This window comes from Archocentrus centrarchus, chromosome 3 (assembly GCF_007364275.1).
Source record: "Archocentrus centrarchus isolate MPI-CPG fArcCen1 chromosome 3, fArcCen1, whole genome shotgun sequence".
Lineage (NCBI taxonomy): Eukaryota > Metazoa > Chordata > Actinopteri > Cichliformes > Cichlidae > Archocentrus > Archocentrus centrarchus.
Window position 1 is genome coordinate 18517080 of NC_044348.1, and position 12383 is coordinate 18529462.

Consider the following 12383-nt stretch of genomic DNA (forward strand, 5'->3'; position numbering starts at 1 on the left):
CTATCTTTTTGGAAGAAAGAGAAAGAAACCATTCCTGCATGAATAGAAAATTTTCAACAGTGATCACTCACAACTTTGCATTGATTTTCAGTGACCATGTCAGCAAAATGTCCCCCACAACATAACAGAACCGCTGCATCCACCTCATTTAGGCTCAGTTGTTCAGAATGTCAAGAATATGGTGAAGTATCACCATTGCCAATGCTTTTAAAATCATTGATCTCAAATGTGCATCCATCACTGCTTACTAGAATCGAAGCCTGCTGTAACTTCTATGTATAAACATTACCATACTGCCAAAAAAAAGTTTACACCCTGAATATAATGTAAGTTTTTTTAGTTAAATTAATTACTGTAGGGCAGTACAGTGGCACAGTGGTTGTAACAGAAACTCCTGTCATCTGTGCCTGAACAATAAACTCTTTTAAAGTTGACTTCTTCCTCTTAATGATGCAATATCAGAACCAGATGCACCTGCTTTTCATTTGAATACCACACTGCATTATCAGATTGTACCATTCAGGGCACGTGTGGAAGCAGTTAGAGTTGGCAGTCATTCGGTACTTGGTTGTATACTTGGAGTCCATGTCATATGTTAATATGACTGTGTAGCTGTGTAGAAGTCTTGAGCCATTATTTCTTTATATTTTGATTGGAAAAAGGGAGATTTATTGGCATTTGAAAACAAAAATGGAAATACAGTGAATGAAGCAAAAAGAGACTGTACAATTCTCCTGAGCTCTAAGTCAGTGTTTGGTACTTTTCTACATTCATTCCATCAATTTTGACAAAATCTCCACTGCGTAAAGTACAGTCCCAAACAATGACTGAGCCTCCACCATATTTTCCAGGTGGTTGTATTGACTCACTGTTGTACCTGTCACCTGCCCCCCTACACAGATTCTGAAGATCATAAAAAAAAAAAGTAATATGGACTTATTACTCCATGCAGAATGACAGTAATTTGAAGCAAAAATTTGAAATTTGGATTCATGACTCTGTCACACCTTTTTCACTGTAGTTCTTAATTTGGCATTTCTCCCTGTTTCCTTTCTTGAAGATGGACTTCCTTTAAGTGAACATGGAATGTGGGAAAAGTTTCAGTCAGGTTTTAGAATGCGTCACAGCACAGAGACGGCTCTTTTAAGAGTTTTTAACGATCTGCTTTTAACTGTGGACTCTGGTAGTCCTGCAGTTTTAGTACTTCTAGATCTGTCAGCTGCCTTTGACACTGTGGACCACGAGATCCTTCTATCCCGCCTAGAACATGAAATTGGCATTAAAGGCACGGTTCTGACTTGGTTCAGATCTTATCTTACTGATAGAAGTTTCTCTGTCCATCTAGGAAACTGTTTTTCTACCACAGCAAAGCTTTCTTGTGGAGTGCCTCAGGGGTCCATTCTGGGCCCAATTCTTTTCTCATTGTATATGTTGCCTCTAGGGTCGATTTTTAGGAAACATAATATTTGTTTCCACTGTTTTGCCGACGACATCCAGGTGTATATGCCCATCAAACTGAACAGCAGAGATCCATGGGAACCCCTGCTGAACTGTCTAAGTGACATCAAGTCCTGGATGAGAAACAATTTCCTAAATCTTAATGAAAGCAAAACCGAGGTCATATGCTTTGGTAAATTTGACCCCTCAAGCTACTCCTCTGGCACTCCGAGTCATTTGGCTCCTCACTGTCGTGATGCTGTGAAAAATCTGGGTGTCATTTTAGACAGTAGTTTTAAAATGGAGAAGCAAGTAAGTGCTGTTACCAAAATCAGTTTTTACCAACTCAGAGTTATTGCCAAGGTAAAACCTTATCTCCCACAGCAGGACCTGGAAAAAGTTATTCATGCTTTTATTACTTCCCGCCTGGACTACTGTAATTCTCTGTACTTTGGCATAGATCAATCATCTGTGCGCCGCCTGCAGGTAGTCCAGAATGCGGCAGCTCGTCTTTTAACCGGTTTAAAAAAGCATGAACACATTACCCCAGTCCTGTCATCCCTTCACTGGCTCCCTGTCCGTTTTAGAATCGATTTTAAGATTTTATTGCTTACTTTTAAAGCCTTAAACGGACTGGCACCTTTGTATCTGTCTGAGCTGCTTCACTGTCACACCCCTGTAAGAGCTCTGAGGTCATCGAACCAGCTGCTCTTACAGAGGCCTAAAACCAGACTAAAACAGAGAGGTGATCGAGCTTTTGCAGCAGCAGCACCAAAGCTATGGAACGATCTACCTCTCCATATCCGCACAGCTCAGACGATACACACATTTAAATCTCTATTAAAAACACATTTCTTTTCCTTGGCATTTGGCTGCAGTGCTACCTCCTTTTAGATGATTGTTTTATGGTATTTTATGGTACTTGTTTTAAACGTTTTAATTTTTAATTTTCTTATGTTATTTATTGTTCTTAATGTTTTTATTTATTTAATTTTTATTTTATTTTATTATTTATTTATTTATATATTTTTATTTTTATTTAGTATAGTCCTTGGGGTTACAGATCTTGTACAGCACTTTGGTCAACGTCGTTGTTTTAAATGTGCTTTATAAATAAACTTGACTTGACTTGACTTGACTGACAGCTACCCTTCCACTGAGACCATTTCTGATGAGGTTTCAATGAACAGTAGATGGATCTACTGAAGATATGTCGTTTAGATTTCTGGACTTTCTTCTAGGGCTGCAACGATTCATCGATTAACTCGATTAAATCGATTCTAAAAATTTATCGACACAAATTTACTGTGTCGATGCTTCGTTTAAAATCTGCAGCGCTCAGCTGTCTCGGTGTAAGCGGCGCTCCTCACTAGCATTAGCAGCATTAGTGCTGACGTTTTTTGTGGGTTTATTGGGGGCTGGCAAACCAACATAGAACTGCATTACCGCCACCTACTGGACTGGAGTGTGAATCACTCACGTATACACAAGCACACATTCTAAAAAGCTCTCCGTCGCTGCGATGGATTTCATTTAACACAGAGTGGATCATCACTAGAGTTGCCACCTGTCTCGTAAAATACAGAACCCCGTATGTTACGGGACTCCGTGGAATACGGCTCCGTAACATGCCGTGTTCCGTACTTTACGGGACGGGTGGCAACTGTCGCTGACATGCATTTCCACGCCTCCACTGCTCTCTGTGTGTCTGTGTGTGTTGTGCTCGCTGAGAATTTCAGCTGCTATTTTTGTCTTTACTTCAGCTGTAGCTACCAGAACTGGTTTGCTAGCGAGCGCGGGCCATTAGCACTAGCGATGGTTCGGTACCGGAAGGCCCGCCCCCCAGGACCGAGGGGCTCCTTCAAAATATTTTTTATACTTTAATCCCTTATTAGTGACTAAATATAGACCTGCAGTAGAAACGTATTTTCGAGAATGCTTGTGAATACAAAGCATTACACCATTACTCACACATGCGCCATGGCTCCCGCAGCCACTAGTTTTTCAAAACACTCATAGCAGGCAGCGGCTTTAACTGCGCAAGCGCAAAGAGGCGAAGCTGTGACGGTGAGCTCAAGTAGTGCAAAAGGAAACGTTTTTCCAGCGTCCAAAACAGCAGCTTTTTCTTTTAGTAACCACCATTAAATCTGTGAAACAGCTGGAGGTCCTTCATCAAGCACCTGATCAGCAAGTGTTAAGGTGAAGAAAAGAGAACTTTGTAGCTGCTCCATTCACCGCTGTTTGTTCACAGGCGAAAAACTGCAGTACGGAAGTTAAAATATGCAGATAAACTGTTAATAAAAAAAAGTATTCTTATCCGATTACTCGATTAATCGCTGGAATAATCGATAGAATACTCGATTACTAAAATAATCGTTTTATGCAGCCCTACTTTCTTCTATTTCTTAAGGACATAATGGACACATCATGCTCTCAGTAAAGTGATTCTTTGGGATTCCCCATGTTGGTATAAAAAATACCATTTTATGTTTTATCTTTTGTACATTTTTGGATTAATGTAAAGATATGATAACAAATAATGTAAATTTGTGTCAGGCTGCTAGTAACACCATGCCTGAATATACTATTTAAAAAGCTTTTTTGCTGGACAAACCAGTTTTGTACACAAAACTGGTTTGTCCCTTGATTAGGTGCCTTTTTTTCATAGATTCGTAGGTCAGTGTTAAATGGCTCCAACAAACACCTCTGAAAACACTCAAGTACAAGGACTGGGATAAAAATCAGTGAAAAAGCATTCAATGTCCATAGAAAAACTAAATGATTTTCAGAAACTCTGGGAAACTAATACTCAAGAAAAATGACAAATTCTGGCTGCTTGGAAGCAAAATATCAAGAAGTGTATGGTAACTCAAATCCTCTGCCCATTAAGCGGCATCAAAGAATGTTTAAATAGACTGTATCACGTCTTCCACGTTCTTCCATCCATTCGCTTCTGCTTATCCTTTTCAGGATTTCTGTGTGTGTGTTTGGCTGTCAAATGGCGAGAGTGTCTTTTCCCCAATAGTTTAAGTACATATGGTGCCAGTTTGCATCTCTGGCAGGCTGTCACACTTCTAATATTTCTGTAAAACTGTAAAACTGTAAAAACTGAATAGTTGCGGTACACTAATCTCTGTCTGCATTTTCTGTTGATTGACAGGTGCTCTTAATATCTCTAGCAGGATCTAGGAGCTCTCTGCTGTCAAAGCTGAGCATGTGGCAGCATGTGACAGTAACATTTCTGAAATAACTTCATCAGATAGGATCTGAAACCTCCATACTCTTCTTCTGTCACATGTTTTGAGATATTTCTAGACAACATTGATTTTGCATTAACTAAGAGGAATGCAGAACATTTTACATGCAGTGACCAGCTGAAAATCATGTAGACTCAGTGTAACAAGTACAGTGATTTAATGAAACGTGCAAACATTCACAGAAATGCAGTATATGAGGAAAGATTTGTACAAGCTTTGTAAGAAGCTTGAAAGTCTTATTAGTTCAGGCGTGCTTTTAAGGCATTGACATTTTGTTTGGGATCACTGTCATGATGAAAAATAACACTGTCATTATATTAGTGGATCAAACGCTTTCATATTCCATCAGTGTTGACAAAAACTCCAATGCCACTGGCTGAAATGCAGCCTCAAACCATGACAGAGTGCCACCGTTGTTTTACGGATGACTGTAGACGTTCACTGTTGTACTTCTTTTCTGATTTCCATCACTCTGAGACCTGTTTCCACTGATTTATATCTTCTGTTTGAAAAAGCAGTCAGTGTCCAAAGAAAATCTTTTAAAGCGCTACAGGAAGCCTGAAGGACTATTGCTCATGAACATTTCAAAAAATAAAATTACATTTAGAAAGTTCCATGGAAAAAAAAAAAAAACATTAGGAAATGAGGGGTGGCTAAATGCTTTTCCACAGTATTGGATCTAACGTGTCCCCTTTTTCTCCTGAAAATCCAGCCATGCATGTTTGTGCACACTGAGGCATATTGCTGCAAGTTTTAGACCCAGAGGTTGCTTCTCATTCTCAGTTGAAAGACCTGAAATTCTACAATATAACAAAGTATTTAAGAGAAGAGAAAAATCCTCATTTTAAAAAATTCATATTTTTCAAAATAGATTGTTTTATTATCCTTACATAAATAAAACATTCATCTGTATCTGTGTTGAATGAAGTTTGAGTGCTTTTTCAAGCGGACTTTCATGGTGCTATGTAAATGTTGTTGGTTTGCACATGCAATGCAATGTGTTACAGTGCAAGCAATCCTAAAACATGGCATTGTGGATCAGCTTACTTTATAATCACAATAAAGGAAAGAAATTTCCTTTTTATTTTATTTTTTTTCCTTCCCCCCGACTTACACAAAGGCAGCGATTTGTGTGCGATGCTGGGTACAAAAAAGCTTGGCATGTTGTAGTTTAGCCGGAAGATATAAATCCAAAAATATTATTACACACTGCTTTACATAATGAGTTAAAGAAGATTGATCTGTTGAAGAAGGAAACCAGATAACATCAAGAATGCCGCATGTGTCACTCAGCTGCAAAAGGGCACCTACGCAGCACCTGCTGAGTCCTGAACTGGAATCTCTTTGATGAGATAATAACCAAGGCATGAAAACATATTGGAAACAAAATGTACCCTGATACTGTAATCACCAGGCATGTGAGGCACTGAGTGGATAGCAGTATTTTTGGTCACAGGTGTTAAATAGCAACTGGACTCAAAGGATCTTTAAGTGTGCAAAACTGACAAAATGCTTTACACAGATTTACTGACTTAAGATTAGAGAGCTGATGTTTAATCTTGAATCTCATAGAAGTGACCTGCACACTGAGGAAGGTACTTTGCATCGCTTTAATTAACTTTTTAACTGCTTAGAATGAGTCAGCTGTGTAAAACTTGGGTTCCAATATAAAACTGGAAATAGGCCACGTTTGCTTGCTTCACGCTTAAAAAACAGACACTGTTTCAAGAAATAGAAAAGAGCGTGAAAATGTGGCATTGTTGCATAAGAGAAGAACTGTATAAGCAGCCTTTCATGTGCTTTGTAAAAAATATTCTTAAATCAAGTATGAAACTCTCTGAAATGTATTATAAGCCTGACTGACAGGTGTGTTCACCTATGACCAGTTTCATGCCTCAATAGAGCATGCAGTGAAGGGTTAAATAAGCAGCAGTTTCAATTCTTTATCCAAGCTGCAGGTACATCTTAATATGCTACAGTGACAAATTCTAATATTTTTTTGATCCACTGAACACCTTTTGTAATAATGGCTCTTTGCGATGTTACAACAGGAATATGGCCAGGCAGTAACCTTTCAGTGACACACATTTAAAATTGTAATTTACTAGAATTGTCCCTGGCTCTATAGCAGCAGGTAAGGAGTGGTTTAACTTATATAACGTCAGGGCACACCTTGTTTGTGAGTGGTAGACAGAGTCACACCCACAAATCAATGCAGTATATATAGATGCTGTCACCCTGCTTAAAGTCACAGCAGTGCCTGCCTGTGGAGTGATCAGAGCATCATTAGGACAAAGTTATCAGGATGGGAAACTGTTGTGAAAGAGCTGCTAGCTTTTTTGGCCCGCAGAAGAACACCTATGTGCGTGTTAGTTTGCCAGCTGTCTGCTTTGTCTGGCAGATTGCTATGGTGGTTCTGTTTGGAGTTTTTATCCGGTATGATGATGAATCAGATGTTAAAGGGTGGCTCCAGTACAAAAAAGAGCACAACATCACCAGTGACATTGAGAATGACTTCTACTTCAGATATCCCAGTAAGTACAATAGACCAACTGTAAGAGATCTACAAAGAAAATTGTCAATTTTTAGATGTGTTTTATGATCCTAGATATTACTTTGATATTTTATTAATTTGTTACGTTGTAATGTGTAATGTGATGTTATCTGTCCCGACACTTGTTTTTGAGGAATTAACCTAGAAGCTCAAATGAATGCTTTAATTAATTAAATTAATTACACATCTAAATATGACAAAACATAAGATTAAAATGAAGCAATGTAACATTGAAAATGAAAGTACAATTGAGTAATGGATTTTGTATTTTTCATTGTACTTGATTTTCTTCTTCTTTTTGGGGGGGGGGCCTAAGGTTGGGATATGAGTTGCCACAGTGATTTCGGTGGCACACATGTATTCAACAACAATTTTTTTTCCCATCTCTGCAGGTTTTCAGGATGTGCATGTCATGATCTTTGTTGGTTTCGGTTTTCTCATGACTTTCCTGAAGCGATACAGCTTTAGTGGTGTGGGCTTCAACTTCCTAATCGCTGCCTTTGGTCTGCAGTGGGCTCTTCTTATGCAAGGCTGGTTCCACTCCCTCGACCCCGTCACTGGAAAAATCCACATAGGAATTGAGAGGTAACTGCCTTCATTCCTTGATGTGTTGTGTAACTCAAAAATAAAACAACATTCTTTAGCTTGTAAAGGTTAATTGCTGTCTTTAACTGTGCTTGTTTTCCTTCAGTCTGATCAATGCTGACTTCTGCTGTGCTGCGTCTCTGATCGCCTACGGTGCCCTCCTGGGAAAAGTAAGCCCCGTCCAGCTGATGGTTGTCACCTTGTTTGGCGTCACACTTTTTGCTGTGGAAGAATACATCATTCTTGACCTCTTTCATGTGAGTCCCAGCAACCAAAAAATTTTTATAATTTTATTTTATACCTCCAGATTTGCATTTTGTGTTCTGTTCACTTAAGTGAAATGTAACAATGTTGACAGTGCCGAGATTCTGGCGGCTCCATGGTCATTCACACCTTTGGAGGATACTATGGTTTGGCCATCTCCTGGGTGCTGTACCGACCAAACCTGCACTTAAGTAAACGCCTCCAGGGCTCTGTCTACCACTCTGATTTGTTTGCTATGATTGGTGAGTGACTGGCAATTTAAATTGAGTGACAGACATGATCTGTATTTTCTTTAACCCACCTAACATGCTCTTGCCTTGCCTTTCTTACACCTCACAGGTGCACTGTTCCTGTGGATGTTCTGGCCCAGTTTCAACTCAGCCATCTCACACCATGGTGATGGACAGCTTAGAACCGCCATCAATACTTACCTTGCCCTCGCATCTGGTGTTCTCACTGCTGTGGCCATCTCCAGTTTAGCTGAAAAGAAAGGAAAACTAGACATGGTAATGACGGGGGTAAAAAAGATCATTCATAAGCTTGTGGCGTTGTCTGAAGACTAATGTGCTGCTTTTACTAACAGGTACATATCCAGAATTCCACATTAGCTGCAGGTGTTGCAATGGGATCAGCTGCTGAATTTATGATCATGCCATATGGTTCACTCATTGTGGGTTTCTGCTCTGGGATCATCTCCACCTTTGGATACCTCTATGTCACAGTGAGTGATGCCATTCTTTCACCACCTAGCTAACAGTATTTAAAAAAGCTTAAGATATCTTCGACACAGAGAGATTTAGTCATTAAAAAAAATCATCTGGCTCTGATAACAGACCCTTATGTGTATGTGTTTATTTCTCTCAGCCCTTTTTGGAGAAATATCTGAAGCTCCAAGACACATGTGGTATCCACAATCTGCATGCAGTGCCAGGGATGCTCGGTGGATTTGTAGGTGCCATTGTTGCGGCGGCAGCGTCTGTAGATGTCTATAGCGAACAAGGGTGAGTGAACAGAGACATTAGATAAAACTGGACCAGACCTGTTTTGTTGACTCACTAGTAGTATGAAAGCACACACCCAGATATCTGGTTTTATCTTTTTTTCAAATGATTCACATTAAGTGTGTGGTTTTTAACCTCAGTGCAGTGAAAATTCATGAACTTTTAAGGGTTGTTTTGTTTCTGCTCAGGCTCATCAACACATTTTCCTTGGAAGGCAAGTACAGAAACAGAACTTTGGGGACACAGGGAGCCTACCAGGCTGCTGGCACGTGTGTAGCAATTGCATTTGGACTGGTTGGAGGAGTCTGTGTTGGTGAGTTTAATAATGCTACGACACTATGAGACTCAAGAAAACTGTACCCGTAGAGTTAGTTTACTTTATGAATTACAGTTTTTGTTGTAATAATGGTTTCATGGATTCTATGTAGAGTATGCTGAAATATGTTTTTAAAGAACTCCATACAGTATTAAAATGGAAACACTGAAACAGAATATTTAGAAAATTCTGGTTTTGTTCTTTTAAGTATCAGGTGGGATTTACAGTAAACAATAATCTCATGAGCAAGGACGTTAAGTGACAAGTCTTAAAGCTGTGTAACTCTCTTTTTAAAGGTTTCATCCTAAGGCTTCCCATCTGGGCAGATCCTGCTGATGACTTCTGCTTTGATGATGAAGCTTACTGGGAGGTGAGAATGCAACCACAAGATGGTGTTGTTTCCCTTTGTAGACCTCAGTAATTGGTTCGTTTGGAGCTTTTCTTCTGATTCAATCTGTCGTTTACAGCTCCCTGAGGATGAAGAGACAATCCCTCCGGTTTTGGAGTACAACAACCACATGACACACAAGAGCCAAGACACGTAAGCTCAGAAACATTTAAAAATCGTCCTTATTTAATGCTCCCTCCTCTCACAGCTCCTTGTTAACTGGGATTTTTCTTGTTTAATTTCACAGATGTGAATCAAATTTTGCTCTAGAGGAGAGTTAGAGCATAGCAGCAGGAGAGCAGTCCTTCTCATAGCATTATGGACTCGATGCAACTGTCACACTGAAAGAGCTTTGAAAATAACCGATTTCATGAGACAGAAATGTTTTTGTGCACAAATCTTGACTTGCACCATTTATACCTCCCATAAAATTGTTGGAAAACCAATTGTTGGAAGTGTGAAGTTACAATAACCTAAAATAATCTGTAAATGTGTAATTGAATGAAATTTTTGGAAACAAAGCTATTAAAACTGTTAATTTTCATTTTAATTTTGGAAGCAATGTCATAAATTTTGACTTAAGAATTCCAAGTTGATATGAAAGACAATGTGTCTATAAGCTAATTTTCATGCACTGAATAATATTATATTTTGAGTTATTTCTGTCAAATTGTTTATAGTTTTTTGAAAACTACAAACAAGTATGTTCATTTATTTTGACCATTTTTTTGTGCATAAATCAGATTAACTCTTTAGAGGTTTTGAGTAATTATAGTAACTATGATGCAGTTTCCAGTAATATGCTGGGAAATTGAATGTTATCTTCAATAAAGAATAAATGATTGTATGCAACAACTTGTTAGATTTATTTATGGTTTCTTGTAGATTCAGTTTGTGATTAGATAAACTTGATTAACTTTCACCAAATTTATGCAGCAAATGTTCAAGATTCAGTTGGATAAACATTTTAGAGGATTTGGTTTAAAGTGAAACTAAACAGTGATGAATCAAACACACAGTGCTTACATTATTTAGACTTACATCACCGATTGAAATGGAGTGGAAAAATATGAATGACTATTATAACCTGTGTGAATGGAATAGGTTTAGGTCAGTGTTCCCTAATAATCTGGAAAATTGATATAGTTGCAGTAGGAAAAAAAAATTGCTGCTCAAATGTCAATGCAATGTCACAAACGGGTAGAAAGAAGTATCCCTTGTCTTAACAAAAACAAAATAATGTTATAGTTGAGGAGTTTTAATTCCAAAAGTGACAATATGCCTTGAATATCTGAAATATTTCTGCTTGCTTTATGACCTTGCTAACCTAATTTGGACCATTCTGAATAAAGCCGTCTTAGTCTCTAGTGTATACAATGACATTGAAGTAATCACTGGCAAATGTATAGAAAGTGGGAATCAATTAAAGCTGAATCAGCCAGAAAAATTAAATTCATGAACTGGAATGAAAAAGAGTTTGACTGAGCCAAAAGGATTTGCTTTCGCCCTATAAGATTAAGTAAAAATATATATTTAGAAGTAGGCACAGTGTGTCACTCTAAAGCCCACTAGGTTCAACAAACATGTGGCCCTCTGACTGCAGGAAAAGGTTCTTTTTTAATCTCTTTTTTTCAATCTGAGGTGCGGTCGGGTTCAGCCTAAAGTGGAGAAATGGGCCCACAATCCACAGGAGGTGTTGCATGGGCGGGGTGGAATGTTTGTTGGGCATACTCCCTGGTAACTCGATCCCTGGCTATTGACACTGAAGGAGCCTGACCTAGTGGGTGATGTTGAGTGGTCACAGGCTCACCTTAAAGCAGGGCTAGAATCAGTCTCCTGGTGAGGGGCATGACTCTGTTCCAGTCTGTCGCTTCCTCAGTGTGAGTTGGCAGGCTGGGGTGGTTATCCTTGTTTTCCCTGGACTTGCTGTTGATGGGTTATGATTTTAGGGCTCCTCATGTTCGTTTTAGGCCTAAATGAATTAGATTCAATCGTGTTTAAGACTCAATTAAAACCAAAGTTTCCAGAAATCACTGGGATGAGCAGGCTCCAATGCAAGCTGTTTATTAGAAATATTGGTTACACATAACATAGACAATAACTAAATTAAGACTAGAATGCACACACAAAGAGGGAGAGGGAAGAAAAAAGAATCAGAAGAGTGAAACAAAGAGACAGAGAAAGATGCAGAGACAGGAAGAGAAGAAGAAGAGCACAGACAAAGAGCAGGCACATCAGTTTATAACCTCAAGATGGTAAAGGCTCATTTGCCTTTGACCCTCTCCCTTAGCATGCAGTGTTGTCCCCCTGAAACTTAAACTGCAGCCAATCACCTTTTGGGGCTCTGCTAACTCTCGTATCACATGTACTAAAGAAACACACATCACCAGAGTGCTCAGGGATTTTACCACAACTCTGGCAGATGTCATAATGATTGATCTTCTTTCAACTAAAACCGCTGATCGGAAAACACCTCTTGGAAAGTTTCCACTTAGGTAGAATTTATCCCCTCACTAATACATGTTACACAAACAGGTGGGTCTGCAGAATTTAGCTTTTGCCACCTGAATCCCACCAAGAC

The 12383-nt window shown here is 39.0% G+C and overlaps 1 protein-coding gene across 1 annotated transcript; it reads left to right on the plus strand.

The window, feature by feature from the left end:
- Positions 1 to 6958: 6958 nt before the first annotated feature.
- rhcga (Rh family, C glycoprotein a) lies at positions 6959 to 10560 on the plus strand. Its single transcript, XM_030720741.1, has 11 exons — positions 6959 to 7228; positions 7641 to 7833; positions 7940 to 8090; positions 8192 to 8339; positions 8437 to 8603; positions 8681 to 8818; positions 8962 to 9098; positions 9287 to 9411; positions 9711 to 9784; positions 9882 to 9955; positions 10050 to 10560. The coding sequence occupies exons 1-11, from the start codon at positions 7000 to 7002 to the stop codon at positions 10081 to 10083; spliced, it is 1470 nt and encodes a 489-aa protein (XP_030576601.1). The 5' UTR covers positions 6959 to 6999; the 3' UTR covers positions 10084 to 10560.
- The last annotated feature ends 1823 nt before the right edge of the window (positions 10561 to 12383 follow it).

Bases quoted from the DNA above. Each gene is read 5' to 3' on its own strand.
- rhcga (XM_030720741.1), top strand. From the start codon at position 7,000: ATGGGAAACTGTTGTGAAAGAGCTGCTAGCTTTTTTGGCCCGCAGAAG. The intron at 8,340-8,436 runs GTGAGTGACTGG...TACACCTCACAG, and splicing joins TGATTTGTTTGCTATGATTG to GTGCACTGTTCCTGTGGATG. The intron at 9,412-9,710 runs GTGAGTTTAATA...CTCTTTTTAAAG, and splicing joins GGTTGGAGGAGTCTGTGTTG to GTTTCATCCTAAGGCTTCCC.